The 18,650-nt window shown below is 40.1% G+C and overlaps 1 protein-coding gene across 1 annotated transcript in view; it reads left to right on the top strand.

The window, feature by feature from the left end:
• Nucleotides 1-7,977: 7,977 nt before the first annotated feature.
• LOC133995968 (thrombospondin type-1 domain-containing protein 7A-like) overlaps nucleotides 7,978-18,650 on the top strand; it is a 173,454-nt gene continuing 162,781 nt past the window's right edge. The window contains exon 1 of the mRNA XM_062435475.1: nucleotides 7,978-8,131. Coding sequence (XP_062291459.1) covers nucleotides 7,978-8,131 — 154 coding nt within the window. The remainder of the gene's footprint in view (nucleotides 8,132-18,650) is intronic.

The raw sequence follows: 18,650 nt of genomic DNA, 5'->3' as shown, positions 1-18,650 counted from the left end.
ACTTGGAAAACTCTAAAAGTTAAAATGTTTCTGGTGGTCCCCTCAGTCCTAAAGGGGAAATGTACCTAATTTGGACAGCATGTTTCCAGGTGCTGGGGAGTACTACTGAATGTGTGAAAAAAGTAAAGTCTCTAGAGGGGGATGTGTGAAATCCCATAAATCGCCTCAAGTACAAGTTTGAAAATGAAACAAACCTTTTGGGTGTCGAGCTAAAAAGAAGTGAGGTTGCCAAATCTGTGTGGCCCCTTCCTCATCTGTGCTGGAGGCCAGCAGCTCCAGGCTACATGATACTAGTTAAAACACCCCAATCTCCCACTGAACAGTAGGTGGTGTAGTTGTATTGTGGGTAATGTAGATGCCAATTTTTGATAAGGAAGAAGATATATCTGATTCTTCTACATCAATTTTTTATCTTTCTTCAAACATTGTCCATAATGAGACTGCCAGTCATTTAAGTTATAAAATAATTCTCTACATTTAAACATGCATATGTTCACTTTCTATCTAAGAGACTTTCTTGTAGTGTGTTCCAGCCATAGACTGTATATGTTCCAGCACCACAAGTGACTGAAGATAGTATTCCTGTCTTTACCCAGCTGAACAATCAGATGAAAAACAACAATTAAGACTGGAAAGTAAGTAGAGAAATACCCTCTCATCATTTGTAGCCTCATGTTATGGCAGCAGCAGAGTTATGATGATGTTCTACTAATGGAGACAGTAATAACTCTTTTATGTGTTGCCGTCAGCCTTTGAGTGCCTGGAGGGTTTTTATTACATGGCTCGCTGTGATATGTTCAGTTGCTCGCACAATGCACATAGCTGGTGGGCTGGTGGGCTGGAGTGTTTGAAACAATGAAATGAATGTGTTGTGCTGGCTTTGCATTAGCTGTGATATGCATTTCTGTGGCTGTTGATCAGAGAAGATCAGAGACGGGGCTGTTACTGTGTGTGTGTGTGTGTGTGTGTGTGTGTGTGTGAGCATGCACTGGTGTCTTCATTATTCTGCCTCTGCTTGGATCTGTTCTACTTATGCAGCCCCATTATTCAAATACACTCCCCTGCACCTCACTATTCTACACATATCACTGCTCTGCCCTGGATGGCCTCCATCTCTCTCTCTCTCTCTCTCTCTCTCTCTCTCTCTCTCTCTCTCTCTCTCTCTCTCTCTCTCTCTCTCTCTCTCTCTCTCTCTCTCTCTCTCTCTCTCTCTCTCTCTCTCTCTCTCTCTCTCTCTCTCTCTCTCTCTCTCTGTCTCTCTCTCCCCTATCATCATCTCACCTGATATGTCTCTATGGAGACCTATGATATCTCTCTTACACACACTCATATTCTCTTCAATGCCAATACTTCACCATACTACAATGTCATGCTATACTCAGGATTAAAGGCTACGGCTGTTTAAAACATTTTTTTCCCCCGATTGTCAGCAAATCTTATGTGCAATAAATTGATGTACTTATATGTATTGTATGTGTGTCCAAAGTCTGTTTACAGGGTTTCACTAGCTTGTTGTGCATATCATACATATCAAAACCTTTTGACTTTGTACTGAAGTTATTTACAGTATACAATGCCACCCATTGTCCTTTTAAAAAATATAAGAATGTCCACATTTTCTCTGTTTTGAGAGTGAAGGTCAGTGACTTAAAGGTGCATATGTGGAATTTAGTGGCAGAAATGGACTATAGAATTCACAAGTTTGTTTTAATTAGCGTATAATCACCTTAAAATAAAAATGAATTGTTTCAGGTTTGCCTCGTTTAATACATAAAATGTTTTATTTTATGTATTAAATACAGATACAGGTTAAACTTGTTATAGACTGGATTACTTCAGGTTTAATAACAGATAATAGAGCTACAATAAACTGCACCACACCTACATGTGATGCCTGCCCATGCAGTCTGCAGTCTTGCACTCAATAAGGTAGCAGTAAGGCTTGTGTGATCCACATTTAATTCTACATGTAGTTTGTGTTTCTGACTTGGAGCCTTCAGTATGTTTTATATTTACATTTTGTCATTTGGCAGACGCTTTTATTAGAGACTTACAACCGAGGCGAGACAATCAAGCATCAGAGGATACAGAGGTACACCAGAGATACTAATTCTCAAGTAGCTGAGCAAGCACAAGTGTAATGAGGGAGTGATAGACTGAAGGTTCTTATTAATATTAATATAATATTAAGTGCATAAGAAAATCATGAAAAAAAAGCAAGAAAGAAGTGCAACAATCAACAAAATGCTAAAAGGATTCAAGGTGAGGTGTTCACAAAAAAAATGATCTGAATGCATCAAGGGAGTCAGTAGACCATATGGAGCAGTGTAGTATACTAAATTCTACTATACTTTTTATACTCTACCATGCAATAAAACACTGTAGACTAAAATACCATACTACAGTATATTAACTAATGTATACTAAACTATACTTTATTGAACTATATGATACTATACTTTATTGTACTATACTGTGCTGTGCTATACAGTGGTATACTGTACTATACAATATTATACCATACTATAATTTATTATACTATACTATATCATACCATACTATTCTTAACTATACTATACTGTACTATATTATACCATACTATACTTTATTGTACTATACTATACTATAATATATTATTCTCCCTTGCATGATGTTGAGGAAATCTATTACAATATAGGTATAGGTAATATATGCATATTATTTTATTAAACTATATTACAATCTAATATGCTGTTTTTTTTTACTTGCTTTTTTTTTTTTAACCTTTTTACTTATTTTTTTACTTTGTCACTCATCATGCTTCTCTGTATCTATAATAGTATTAATAAAGTGTATGTGTATATATATATATATATATATATATATATATATATATATATATATACACACACACACACATACAGTGTGTATATTACAATCTATCATTGTAATAATTTTGACTATGTCATGCTGCTGTGCACTATACAATACTGTCCTTGGCATGCAGTAGCTCCTCTTGCTATCTGCTTTCTCACTCTGTCTCATTATCGGTTTGTCGCCTTAAATGCTGCGCGCTGTAATCCCAAACCAGCAGATTCTCACTAATCAGGTTCAGATACAAGCCCCTTAGAGCCCTGATAAGCTCTCCTTTAGCCTTGGTCTCATGCAGACTCGCTTTCTCCCAGCTCCATCTTCTTCCTCCTTGAGATGCCCCAGTGACCCATGTGACCACTTGCCCATACCGCACAGGCTGTCCAACCAAATGTGCACCTGGTCCTGAGTGGTGGAGGGAACTGTGGAGAGTGGTGGACTGTCAGAGGAGGAACCACACAGAGAGGATCATTAAACCTCTGATGAGGATTTCAGTCTTGTTTCACTCATTATCTAGAAATGCAGACAGGACTCATCCTCTAGTTTTCAATAAAGTACGAGTGATGTCATGATGCTACTCAACCGAGGAGTGACTAATTACACTGTTACACGTTTTTGTTAGAAATAAAGTCAGTTTGAATGCTGATAACATAATAGCTAGAAAAATAGTTTTAAAATTGTATTTCAGACAGTTTGTGAGTGTTTATTTATGACTGGCTGCCATGAGTACCCCAACAAAAGCCCCACGGCAGCTGGGTAGTTTGAGATAGAAGAGGCACAGCATGGCAGGCGCTGGGCTAATTTGTAGTGAGGTGCACAGCAAGCAGTGGGTGAAATGTTCCTTTATTAACCTAATGGCTGTGAAATGACTGAAGGGACCTGGGGGGATTGGAGAGGCTGTGAGGAGTGCAAGGAGGTTCGGGGTGTTGTGGTGGTCAGGGCTCGCAGCAGGAAGAGTGTTCACATGCTGTGGCCCCTCTGCCATTAGGGCTGTAGACAGAGGGGCCAGTGACAGTTAACAAATCATTGGCTACATGTGGATATTGACTGATGATGAATTAAAATATCCTGTATGTTTATTGAAATTCTGTCTGATTGAAGTAATACAATAATGATTGCTACAAAAAAATACAGCTCCCATGAAAATGTGTCAGTGAGGCAGTGTGGGTACTCACATCATCACAACATATCCATACATTTAAAATATACATAAAACCCTTCTAAACACGTCTTCTGAAATCATTTCTTCCAACTTTAAAGTTAAAAAATGTGTGAAGTAACCCCTCTACTAGTTCATGATCTGGGGACTTCTGTCCAGTTGTGACATTAACATGAAAAAATGTTAAAACTGTGAATATGAAAATATATAATAAAAAAATATAGATTAGTCCTTAGTTGGATTGATTAAAACAAGAAAAAACTGTCCTTGACAGAAAATATGAAGTGAACATGACATACTGTTGACTAAGGTTAATTGAGTTATTTAAATTATAAAAAAATATCAATGAGATTTCTTTTTTTTTTTTAAATGTCGCTTCAGCTCTTTTACTACAAATTTGTAACAACAATATTTTGAAAGAAACATAATTAATTACATTTTGTTTCAATATAGTGAAGAAAAGTAATTATTACCCCTTACATACTGGGTTTGGGTCATATTTGACCCGTTTTGACATTTGACAGCTGTAAAAACACCAAAAATGTCTTTTACTCTGAAATTTGATGACTTTTCATAAAGTGGCCCAAACGGCCCAAAAATGAAAATATTTTAAAATGTTATAATTTTGTATTGATGCTACAAATGTTTGTCCATTGAAGCTGTTCTGGGTGAAATTTGAGCCGTACTATCTATTGACATATGTTTATGTTAAATGAATAGTTAATAGTTTTAATAAGATAGTAGTTATGAGGATTTCTTTGTACGATGTAGCAGTGAAGACTGATTATTGCTATGTTATATTTTCATGTCTTAGGTAAAATAGGACATGATATTGTGTGTAGTAGATGTAAAAGCTAAAAAATACACTCTCTCTGCTCTCTGAAACATTAATCAAGGTTTAATCACATATTTATTGATCAGTCAGATCGACTATAGATGCTTTCCAAACACATCAATGGTTCAAAATGTAATATAGACACTTTTTCTTAGACAAAAATTGACCCGGAACATACTGCGAGGGTGTACAATGTGAAGAGTATGTAAGGGTGAAATGTGTCTAGCCAACTTGTAAATGTTTATACCTAAAACTGAAGCAATGATATTTTATAGTAATGTTTAGGCAATTATTTACATTATATTTACATTACATTATATACGTTTTTTAGGAGACAGGTATGTTATGAAATTGAGCCTTCATAATACTAACAATAATATATACTGGCCGATAATAATTTTCTATACACAACCCTTAAAATAAGGTTCACTGTCTATAGAATGGTGATGTTGTTTTTTAATGTGTACTTATTGTTCAATCTTTGGCTGTACATTAAATACTGGTTTGAAAACCTATTATTGGCATTTCTGTACTTCACTGTCTTCTCATTTATCAGCTGACATATGTTGGTATTGATATTTCTGCAATAAGCTAGCTAGACGTACCAACTGTGAATGTTTATCTCTGTGATAAACAGACTGTAAAACCAGTCCAGTGTTCGCTCCCCACCCCATAGATATTTGGTAAATATGGACTCAGTAAAAAAAAAAAGAAAATGTATTGGGGCAAGCAGTGTGAGCCTCCTATCCCACTTGAACATACAGTATACTGTAAGATTTATATATGATGGCAGTTGTGGGAATAATTGCATTGGCTGGTTTGTAGTAGTGTGATGACTGACAGTGTCCATTTGATTTAGTGACCGCACCTGCCGCTGATCAAATTTATGATCTGCTTTCATTGAGTGCAGTGGTCGCCTCTCATGAATAATAAGTAACTCTCTTAACTGAGCAGTGAGTGTTGGGCTTGAATATCATACAAGGTCAAACTGAGCTGCATCAATAATTTATCCTTTACCCCCCCCCCCTCCCTTTCTTATTTTTGTGTGATATTTTTGGATATCCCTTTTAACTTTTATTTCTCATTTACACAAGCAGAGAAGCACATGAACATCCAAACACTTACTGATTCTATGTTTCTTCATTTGGCAATCATAGTTGAATGGTATCTTCTCAAACAGGTACACAATTATGGATGCATAAACTAAACAAAAATGTATTACCCACAACTTATTTCAGAGCTTCATTTGATTTTTATTCTTAGAGGGACAGCATGGACCAATACTACTTGTAACAGCATTTATGGCATTGGCTACTTTGCAACCCTGATCTCTACATTGACCCTTAAACAATGTCACAATCAAAATAATATAACATTAAAAAAAAGGTTCTTACTGGAAAAAATACTGATGCTGATTATTTAAATATGTATCTAATACAAAATCTAGTGTCTAATATCAAAACTTAACATGTGTAGTTTCTAAATAACATGGTGAGATCTTATTAGATTAGTATCCAAAATTTATATTGGATTATTATAATGTACAATTGTGACACAGCATATCAGATTTTCTTTATCTATCTATCCATCTATCCATCCATCCATTCATCCATCGAGTACATTTGCTCACCTGTACCGTACATATTTTTCTAACTAAAGACTGGAATGTACCGTGATATTAAGATATTTTACTTATGAAACCTGTTTGAAACATTGACTTGAAATTTTTTTCTGATGAGTGCCAAACCCTGAAAGAAAATCATCGCCATGCTTTTTATTAATATTAAGTGTTAAACATGAGTTTTAAAGTAATACTTCAATATATTTCAAGTGCTGAAGAAATAACAGTATCATCATAAGATATAACAGTATCATCTGCATACATGAAAACCTACTCCATAATACTCCATAAATCTAGTAAATCATTTGTATATAAACCAAGCAGGAACTACCACAGCTTGAAGTTGGAAGTCAATACACATGTACCTTAAAGTGCAATGTCACTGATGGCCACTAGATGCTGGCTCCAATTGACTCCCAGTCAAAAAGCCTAAATTTCTCTCAAGAAAAACTAAGTCAATATCGGTTTTTCAATGAGTCATTATGTTCCCAATCACACAATTCAAGCCTCTTAATAAGTGTGCTGGTGGTCATTTTGGAAATAATTGCTCTACCAGTAAGATTTAAAGATTTATAGTAGTTACGATGTCTGTTGCACTCCTTATTTGGAAGTTCCTGGCTATAATAGGAAAAAAAAAACTGTCTCTAATGCAAACCAACGAGTAATGTCACACCTCACTATGTCCATCTTTATATGTATATATATATATATTCTATCATATAAACTAAAGTGAAAGGGGACCAAGGATCAAACCCTGTGGAATTCCTCTTTTACTCTCTAATCAATATGATTTCCCATTGATGATTACACACAGTTTAGAGTTGTTAAGCTAATTTTAACTATGTTAGAGTTTGTCAGAGCCATGAAACTGCCGCTATCACACTGTCTATATTGATTAAGGATTTAAGTGTTTTAAAGTACTTTTAGCAGTAGTCTTGTCTATGTTAAGCCCCTTGGGTTTTTTATTTCACTAAGAAACACAAATATACCTCTAACTGCTCAATGGAGGTGCCTACTTCGATTGGAGTGCAGAACAGCTTCACAGTCCTTTGAAAAAGGGATGAGAGATGAGCAAGGAGGGGAGAGATGGAGGGTAGAGAGGGTGGGCGTGTGTGCATGTGTCTGTGTCTGTCAGAGAGAGAGAGAGAGAGAGAGCGAGAGAGAGAGAGAGAGAGAGAGAGAGAAGGAGGGAGGCGCTGCATCAAGCCGGCATACAGCAGCAGCAGCACCAGCAGCAGGCTGGGCTTAGGGATCTATTGTTCCCTGTTTTATTACTACAAGACCTCGTCCTCTCTCTCTCATTAAGGAGCAAAGGGAGAAAGAGAAACAGAAGAAGAAGAGGAGAGCACGAGGAGAGCTCAGCCCTGTTCGCCCGGGATTACTTCTTGTTGGACGCACTGGTGTGGACAAAGGCAGAAAACACTCACACTTCTAGTCCACCTCTCTACCTCGTGGCAGGGCTTATTTCCTCCTGACTGCATTGGGAACTACAGTACTTGCTGTGCGTTGGCCATGGGGCTGGCCAGCAGAAATGTGGGGACGCTGGGGGTCTTGAGAGGGGCACCGCTCCCCTCTCTGTGGAGGTTAGCGCTGCTCTTTCTCTCCATCTGGGAGCTGGATGCACAAACCGCAGTGGAAACTAAACCCCTGTACATCTGGCAAACAGGTACGGTTCATCCTCTCTCTACTCTTTCACACTTCCCCCCAGGGGTTCAGAGGAGGGGGTTGGAAGGGGGTCCGAGAGATGCTGAGTTGCTGGATGAATGTCCCATCCACTACTACTCTTGCAGCCTTGATGAAATATTAATATGTAAATGTTTGTGTACATAGGAGGGTGCCGGAAAGCTGCTCAACTTTGTGGCTCATCGCTTCCAGCTTCTATTTATTTTTTATATATATGTTCTTCACTTTTTCTGTTATATTTGTCATCTTGCAGAGGGACCATATTTCAATTTAAAGTTTCTTTCCTGAGCTTGAACCCCCCCCCCCCCCCCCCCCCTGCAGAAATTCATGTAGTGGAGGTTGATGCATTGGAGCCATCTTGCCACAGTAGAGAGACAGTGTGGTAACATATTTACTGCAGTCCCTGAGGTGAATGTCTCTTTGCCCCCTGACTGGGGGTTAGAAGGAGCTGGCTGTGCTTGGCTCTCTTTTGGCTGCGCTTCCCCCCAATCTGGGCTGAGGCAGCTGGGACTCCTTGCATGCCTTGCGCTGCTATTGGACTCATTTATCACAGTTTGACATGTGCGCAATTGATAAGAAATTGTGTGTGTGCACTGTAGCTGCATGTGGTGCTTTTTTCTGAGCGGGGAAATCTAAGTTGACTGCAGAAGGGCGAGATAGACCTCGTAGTATTTTTTTAGTGCTGATGCAAGTGTTTGTTTCAGTGAAAAAGTGATCCAGAGGTGGATGGAGTGGATTTCAGTTGTGACTACAGTAGCTGTACAGTGTAGGCAGCTGTGCAGTACAATACAAGGCTCCCCGTTGCTGCTGTTTTGGGTGGTGCCTCTCACCGGTCGAGCCTCATTCACTATGACAGAGCAGCACATGGTCATAAGGACACAATACTAATGCATGGTCCAGCGAGCAGAGTGAAGGAGAGGAAGAAGCAGGGTTGGGAGGGGGTGGTTGATGGGTTGATGGGAGCAAGAGTAGGGGTAGGGGGATGGACCCCCCCCCCCCCCCCCCCCCCTCCACCCACCAACCCATCGGGACAGGACTGCCCTTTGGATGCAGCCGCAGATCAATGTTCTCTTTCACTACTGTCTAATCTCTCTGTTTGTGTGGATCAATGTACTGGTTTCACTGGGATCCAGCAAACCCCCCTCCACCAGTAGTAGCTGATCAATGGTTGTAGTCCTGGCAATGCAGCTCAGCCTGCATGGGATCAATGCAGGCTTTGGGTGGAGTCTTAAATGGAATCTATACTTAATAATCAGCCTTTGGAATAACTAAAAATGTGCAGGATTATCTTCATGTTCTCAAACTCTCAATGACATGTAAAACTTATTTAAAATACAAACTGTGTGTATGTATATTGGATTGACTTGTGTATGTATTTAGGTGCTTACTAAAGAGAAGACATTTCCTGCTGTGATAGCGTCTCCTATATTGGTGTTTTTCAATGTGGAGTAAAGTGAATGCTTGGTACCGACTGATGACGTCGATGCTGTAATTTGATTGGTACGTTATCTGTGTGGGCACGCATGAAAAAACAGCTTATGTCAAATCGGTTCCAGAGAAATGAACAGTTCAATACATTACTACATGACTTTTTGCATTACAAGAAAGCAAAGAGCCTGCTAACAGTTTTGATAGTCTGATTATGTCCTATCTCCACATTAGAACCCATTAAGGAGATCCAGAAGTGGTCTAAGAAGACCGTTACTTTATAAAAAGAGGGATGAGTGTGCAGGAGCTGAAACTGAGCAGGTGTTGAAATAACAAGCATGAAAAGTGAACCTCTAGTGGGAATCAGTGGTAACATGAGCAAGCTAGGCTAACTAGCTTCTTCTTTCCAGGTAAAATGCAATGTAATGTCCCATGTTAAAGGACAGATGGCTTAAATCACTTAAAGCTGATAGCTGGCACTGCATGGTCTTGTTGAGAAAGGGGGGAAAAAGATTCTGTTGTCTATACAGTAAGATGAACTCTAGTTAGCAGTGAACCATGGAAGCAAACTGCAACTCCTGGCGACACCATCAGTTAACCGATGCCACTTAGATGCTTGAGGCTTGGACACCGGTTTCACAAATATGTTAAAAAATGGTTCAACCAAATTGGACAATGGAGAAATATGCAGTTCTTTTTTTCTTCTCTCCAAAAAGGGGAAAGTTTCAGTTTCACTGTGAAGGTTAAAATATGATTCAAACTGATTGCAGGAGCTGTCAAACTATACTTTCAGGCAGTTATCAGATGTTAGCTTCAATGCAGCTAAAGTCTCTAAAGACTGACAAAGCTTTTATTTTCTTTACACATCGCTTTGTAATTGATGATGATAAATAATGTTATTTTGTATTTCAAGCAAAAAACATGCTTGTGATTTTTTTGGCAGCAAAATTCAAGAGAAAAATCATCTGTTGTCTCCCTTCTTCAGCCCTGTAGGAGCAAAATTTAGCAGAGGAGGGAAACTTTTTTAGATTTAAGGCATTCTGTGCCAAAATCTGTATTTTAATTTGACGTTGAAAATGTTGGATCTGACTAACAGGCAACTCAGTCCTTGAAGAAAACAATAAGAGCATATAAGGCAAACTCTCTTTAGATGCTCTATTTACACCGTACATAATGGTTTCTTTCCTCACATGTATTGTTGTTTACCAGCTTCATTGTTCACACCCTGTGCAAAGGAATGGAAATCCCATTGTATTAAGTGCTGTGCCTCCCATCGTGTTAAGGCATGGGAGGAGATTAAGGGTAGAGACACCAGAGCAGATTGGCCAGACAAAGTTAACCTAGATACGATATAGACATGTTTATGTGCGTCTACTCTTGGCTTAAGTGTGTCGGCACTTGACTCCCTGATGCTAGTTTGGTTCACTGACAGATTTGTGGCACTGATGCCGGATGGTACTGATCTCTCTTTGCCTGTTGATGTGTTCCTGTCTTTTGATGTGACATTTTTTTGGTTGAGATCCTGGCTTCCTCTCTGAACTCTGATCCTTACCCACGCACTTCACACAACAATGCAGAAGTGTTTTTGTGCAACTCTGCACCTTTTGCCTCGAGGGGAAGGGAGGTTGAGGTGCCAAAAAGGTTGCCTGTTGAAGACTTATAAAAATTGAGGTTTTGGAGGGGAGTGGAAGATATTACAAATTGGCTACATCCACACTCCTGGTGCAGTTTAGAACACACAGGAGCAATGTTGGGGGGTGGGGGTGGGGGTGGGGGGGTGGGGGATTGGGTCCTCAAGAGACTGCTGTTCCCAGCAAGATGTGCAGAAGTGCCAGGGGAAAGAGTGCTATTTCACTAAATGCACTATGGAAATATTGGTATTTAATCCATTTAATCATCCCCTGTAGACCGCTATTATGGCTGGTGTGTCAGTAGGCCAAAAATGCAACATAAAACTAACAGATGAGTCATGTACGTCACACTGGTCCCCTGCACTAATTGCATATGTATGGAATTTGTTGCGATGTGTAATCTGGCACTGTGTGTAATGTCTTTTGGCAGAGGCCTTGCTTGTTCTGTCTTAGTGTTTCAAAGCACAGAAGCCCACTGACAGAAGGTTGAGGGATTAGATTCCTTTTCCTCTCTGAGCGGAGCTTGCAACTTGTGCTCTTGGGTTTCCTCCTACTGTCAGCAGGACTGGAGATTGTAATTGAATGGAACATATATGTTTTACTATTAATAGATAAATATGGTTTATTGCAATTTAGGTCATAGAGAAGTTTGACCACATAGGGTTTGGTTTAATCGGTAATTTCTTGAGCAAAGTAAATCTCCTGGCGAACAAAGCCACCTAATCAATGTTACTAATCTATTCTTTGACACTGGCTGGGATTCAAGAAGCTCTCAGTTATGAAGGCTGGCAGGTTAGGATCTACCTTGGGCAAGAATCTGGGTCAATGAAATTGAAGATTTGGCAAGGCCTCCCTGTAATGGCTCTACTTTCATTCAAGTCAAATACATGGCTGTTTTTTAAAGTACATAAAGTGGGCCAAACTTGGATTAGAGTAATAGAAAGAATCTCACAGGGTACTAGTTAGTGTCCAGTATCCGTGTCTCAGTTTGACCATCATTCTAATTTGTAATAATAACTTTGTACTCAACTAGTTAAGTGGTGAGATCTTGGAATGCAGTGACAAGACTAACTAGATAAGTCACATTCATTACAGTTTACAGACAAACTTGAGTTTTCATTTGCAGTGACGGAGTATTAGAAACATTTTGGGGGATCATCTGACTGCTGGTTTGTCTTGCCTTTCGGACTCTAAAATCCCAGATTTCAGCAGTTACTTTGCAGAATACAATGTCTCAAAAAAAGGTACTCACAGTCATTTCTAGAAAGTTGGTGGTTAGTGAATTGGAATTGAAATGGTCTCACTACAGGTCTCAATATTGGAATAAGTAATTTGGAAAGAGAATATTGTGCAGTAGGTTGAGTGGTAGATTCAGACAAGGAAAGGTGGATTTCAAACACAAAATAAAGTGCTTTGTTGTTCATTTTGGTACATTTTATATATGAAGTCAAAGGAAAGTGTCACAAAAGATCACCATCGTGGATCAAGCACCTCTTTCTGCACAGTATCGTCAAGATTTCCATTCCCAAATTTTAGGATTTATGGCATCCACACTCAAATAAAGCTGTTCACTGAGACAGCTGTTGGTCTAATGTGCAACCTCCTACCCCTCACTACAGCTGGTGTACATCATGGAGCTGGACACTTCCTGGTCCGGTGCAGGACAACAAAAGTCTCTGCAGATCCAAACACAGAGTAGCAATGACTGATGGTAATTAGCGGGGCAGTTCCCCCTGTCCAGACCCGGTCAGCTTTAGAAAGCCCCAATGAATGGAGGCTATTTAGGGCTGTATAAACCACACACACACATAGAGAAAAACAACACAGTGTCTCTGTATTGTCCTCATGCAGCGTGCGGCTGTGTTCAGGCCCTCTGCCGCAGATGCTCATGTCCATGTGGCGCACAAAAGAAAGAAGAGGCTTCACCTCGAGTCACATGGACCTCTCTTTGTTCTTCCTCCGATGTCCCCATAGAATCTCCCCCGCCCCCCGATTGCACACGCACAACCTCAACCTCTCTAAAGGTGACCTTTAACCCCAGAGCTGAGAGGGGTCTCGTGAGGGTATCAGTAGTGAAAAGAAGGCGGGGTGGAGGGTGAAATACAGCAGCTTCAACAGATCAAGTGTCAAGTGCTTAATTCAGCCATTTACACCAGTAAATTAAATAAGCTGTGGGTGAACTGAAGGTCTACTGATGTAGGTTTTTAAAGGTGATACAGTGATGTAGAAGTCATATTTTAAAATGAATGGTGTCAGCAATTTGATTTAAAGCTACACTGATCAATATATGTTATATGAACAATGGATCAAACAACTATGTGAAATGTGAAAGGTGTTTCTTGTTGGGACAAACCCACAAAGAATGATCATCAAATGAGCTTTTTAGCCTCCTTTTAGCTTATTGTTTTCGTTTTATGGCACACTCATTTTTATTTTTGGTTCAGTCTCACCACCCTCATTTCCAGCAGCAACAAGGGGCAGCTGTTTTCAGTAAAAAGGCACCGTTGAACTCATTGTACACTACATGCTCAGCATCAAACAGCAGCCAGACAAAGTTAGAGACTAGCTGGTTGAGAACAAACCACAGCTAACATTATTGAATATTGGACAGGTCACCACAAACACAACTCCAAATGAACATTAATCTTGCTCTGTGTCTGCAGTTTCATGATTTGTTGATGTGTAAAAGGTCAGTATCAGTTAAAAAAACGTTTTTAACTGTAAACAATGCAAAGATATTCCAGTAGAGCCCCAGAATGTGAATGTGAGCTTGTTTAGTGCTTCAATGCTGCAATAACTTTACACTTGAGTAACACCTGACAAATTCTAACGACTCTTATCATTCAAATTAATCATTAATAATAATCAAATAACTCTAATTCAAATTTGTACAATAAAATAAGACAAATGACCACTGCATACCTGTCAAATTAACATGATTGAAATCCAGGAGGTCAGTAAATTTGGAAAGATACTTAATTGGCGTGTGGGGGGTCAGAAAAAAAGAAGTAATTTAAATCAAATTTCCTGCATTTCTACACCACCTAACCTCTTGGATTAAGTCAAGAAACCATCAGCTGTACTAGTGTAGATTAGTTAGATGGAAGAAGGTGCTGGGAAAACCTGGAAAGCATCAAGAATGGTATATAAAGGGGTTTAAAGACAGGAAATAATTATCAGAAGAACCATTTAATATTTGAATTATGTTCATAAAAGCATTATAAAGACTAAAATGTATTTAGGTTACCTAAAAACCTATTATCAGGAATCATGAGGAAGTTTCAGAGAGGCAGAAACACAGTGCATCCCTATAACTATAGTATTCACTCTCACTCCTGCCAGCGTGTATGAGGAGAGGGAGGGGTGCTGCACTGCTGCCAGAAGAGCCGCTGACTGAGATTACTGAGTAGCATACATGGCATTACAACAACATTACAGTATAGATTCATACCATTTAGATTGTGTACATTTGTCACTTTTCCTGATAGTCCAAATAGCTGCACATATGCATCCATATGCTGCTCTGTCTTATCTGTCCTCTTTTCTAGCAGCAAAGTCATCAGTTATGAATTTGTTTTTTTTTTTCTGTGTGAGAAAATTGACATGTGTTGTGAAAAGTGTCAGATGGTCAGTGCTTGAGAATTGGCAGCCCTGATTGAAAGGTTGACTGTGTACGCTGTAGCTAGGTATATCTAACAGAGTGTAGATAGGGGTTTGACTACTACTTTGCTGCCATTACATTCCATATGTAAATACTGTACCTTTTATGAAATGATATTTGTACTACAGGTAGTGGTTAGTTTTCAAAAACATACTCTACAGTTTAAATACAATAAATATGGTGATCATATGGTTAAAAAAAACAATGTCCTCACCAGAAAAATGTCAGAATTAGTTGTTTTCAAGTGACAAGTGACAAGTACCTATTGTTGGAAATAATGACTGTTGTCTCAGACACAGAAGCTGAAGAAGTGTGTTGTTATTGCTGCACAAAAATGTGGAATGGAGGAGCTCAGGCAAGGTGGTTGGGGGACAGACTATGACCATGAGTAGACGCACGAAGACGTCTCTCCTCAGTGGTCCAAAGAGCCCAAGCCCAGCTCCCGTGAGCTGCCAGCCCCATTGTTGTACAGTAGATACATTTCAAGTTTTGTTTGTTTGGTGGAGAGAGAGGTTTGTGGTCCCCCGGACGAGTCAGCTGTTTGAGGGTTTTCCCAACTTGAACTCTTGTCAATCTGCATGCTTTTCTGGACTTGGCAGATACCCTATCCATACACAGATTTGGGGCACGCTACAATTTCCGCACACTTATGAGCGGAGTGGTTACGATGCTGAAGCTGAAGAATGTTGTCTTGCTCTGAGTGTGCCAAGCGGTCTCTAACACCGTCACGCAGGAGACAACCAATACCAAGCATAGCTGCAGCCTTTCATGTTTACAATCAGAAAGACCCCCAAAACATCTCCGTAACAACCATACAAATGACAACAACAACAACACTAAATAAAAGATGGAAGATGCATTTTTCATTTTTGACAGACATTATTTTACACCTTTCCTTTGCTTGCAGCCTTTGTGATAACCTAGGCTAAACTCTTCCCAGGCACCCAGAGATAAAACTGAAACTCTTATCAATCTTCTCATCTCACTGTTATGTAAAAAAAAAAGGATTGCCTCCCCACATTTCCCCACTGTACTGCTGGAACTCTAGTGTTTGTCACAGCATCTGCAGCTTGAGGCGTTGGGAAGACCTGTTTTCTGTTTGTTTTTTTGTGCACCGCTAATGTCGAGCACGGCTTTCATTGAAAACATATGGATGTTCACAAGTGATTAAAAGGCATTTGTTGTTTTGAACAGACACTTGAGCGTCAGATTGGCCTGTGCACACGGAGCTGGAGGAGTGCTATCAAGTCGTAATGGAGGCGGCTGAAATTATTTCTGTTTTCCCTGGGATTCATCAAGTGCCAAATTGCAGCCATTATTCTGTGTGGGTTTGAAGAAGCTGCATCCAGCTGTTCAATTCTGCCTGGTGGGCTGCCCCAGGTGGAGGAGAGATGTCTGTTGGAGTGTGTATGAACACACTCTCACACACACATACACACAGGTGCATGCGCGCACAACCACTCCACTGAACTCACTGCTGTGTCTTTGTCTCTTTTTTTCAGCCGTCTGCTGTCTCTAATTGTCTCTGTAATCCCCATTAACATTAACACACTCTTCTTCCTCTTTTCTCTTACTTGACAAGTAAAAAAGAATTTATAATCAGGTAGTCTAGAATCTCAACCTCCTCACAAAAGCAGAGTGACAGTGCAATTCGTCCCGCATCCACCTCCTCGCTATTTTGCGCTATTTCTTCTATTTCTCACTCAAACAAACGGCTACAGCGACACCCATTCACGTACACACACACACGGGGACGGGCTTTGTGCAGAGTGTGTGTATGTGTGTGTGTGGCATGCCTCATTACTCCCAGTGAGAGGGTTGGCAGTGGGGGGAGGAGTGTTGCTGTCAGTATCCCACCTACAGGCAGTGGACACAGGGAGGCTGAGTAATTACATGGGAGTGGGGTTTGTTCGATCGGGGTGCGACTCCACTGCATGGCTGCCACCTTGTCTGTTAGCTGACAAGAGGCCGGCTAAGACAAAATACACACTCCGGTTTGACTGATAAATGGGTGTACAGATGTTTGGGGCTGACACCAGCCAATTATTAACAAGAGTACCTGTGTTAGGAGCTGTTGGCTGCCCCTAGAAGCATCAGTACTCTTTGTAACCATAGGTGTCAGACAGGGCCATCAACAAAATCATTTATAAATCCTAGATAGTCTTCACCAGTACAAGCTGTAGCTTCTCCTGAGGGTGATACTAGAGGAAATGCCATGTGGTCATTAAAAACAAAAGGATTCATCCTCTGGGAAACACAGATGTCCTCAGCAATCTGCCCATTATCTCTTTATTTCTTTATTCATTCTTTTTACCTTTATTAGTAGATAGTCTGTGGTATAGGAGAGAGAGAGAGAGAGAGAGAGAGAGAGAGAGAGAGAGAGAGAGAGAGAGAGAGAGAGAGAGAGAGAGAGAGAGAGAGAGAGAGAGAGAGAGAGAGAGAGAGAGAGAGAGAGAGAGAGGAGAGAGAGAGAGAGAGAGAGAGAGAGAGAGAGAGATGCACTGTAACCACTTGGCGCTCCATCTCTTGATATTTCTTACAAGTGTATATTTTGTATTAGTATTATCATTGGTGGAACCTAAAGAAGTTGCAAAGGTCTTCAAAAACATTAGGATTCCCCGTCTGGGAAGCATGAAAATATACAGCAAGTTTAATAGGAATGTGGCTATTATGTTCTGAGATAACTTTCATGAATCAACTTGTTGGTAGAAACATTTAGAATTGGTGGTGGTGCTAAACATACCACATCAGTGCTTAGCTCACTCTTTCTATACCATGCCCGCTGCCACACCCCTCATCTGAACACTGTGGCCTTACTTGCTACCACTGCTGCATATGAAAACTGATGCTTGTACAGCATTTCATCCACCTGTTGGCTCTGAATAGGCTACTCAATCAGTCAATCCCTGCAATGCTGAGCTTTGTGTTTCATGGAGGGGGGAGCAACAAGGTCAGAGCATATACAGTATCAACACTGTGCATTTTAAACATGTCAGTTACTATTGAAACACATTCAAACAGTGTTGAAAAGAGGAGGGGAATAGCCTGATGGGACACATTAACTGACAAACAGCTGCTTCAATATTACAGATTGTGTACATAGTGCTTGAAAAACCCAAGACTTGAAGAGTCCAAGCTTCATTTTCCCAATTCACTCCAGTGAGCAATTATGGTGATGTTTTTGACTGTATGCAGAGTTGGATTTCATCTATTATTTCCTCATTATTATAAGATCACGAAAATCTGTAACTAGTCCTTGATCTAAACCGATCCAAATGTATCTTGTATTGCCCATCACCCACTGTCTCCTCACTATAATAGGGCTGTTTACTAAGCACTAACAGACCTAATTATGCAAAGAAGGAGAGATGAGAAGGGAGGCATGTCGAGCAAGTGGTGATCACCAAGAGGACAGACTGTTGAATGCCAAGGAAGTGTTTGTGTGTGTGTGGGTGCATCCTGTGGTCCAGAACAATACCAGGCCAACTAACCACATTACAGTGATTAGCAGTGCTTTACTGCTCTCAGATAAACCCTAGTTCCCCCTCTGGCTAACTCAAGCTTCCCGTGTGGCTTGATTAACCCTGGGAAATGTGCCGAAAGGATTGACCTAAGCAGCGTAAAGAGCTTTTCATCAGCCTGTTTCTTCCTCTCTGTGCCATCCCCTATTAGTGCTCAACTCCAGCTCACCATCACCTGACATTTGATCTAATACCTTGGCCGCAGTTCTTGGAATGCGGTATCTTGAGTTCTCACCAGCAGATGTCAAACTGAAACACACG

This window comes from Scomber scombrus, chromosome 16 (genome assembly GCF_963691925.1).
Source record: "Scomber scombrus chromosome 16, fScoSco1.1, whole genome shotgun sequence".
NCBI classification, from domain to species: domain Eukaryota; kingdom Metazoa; phylum Chordata; class Actinopteri; order Scombriformes; family Scombridae; genus Scomber; species Scomber scombrus.
Note: the sequence above shows the minus strand (reverse complement) of the source record. Positions and strands in the feature narration are given on the sequence as shown.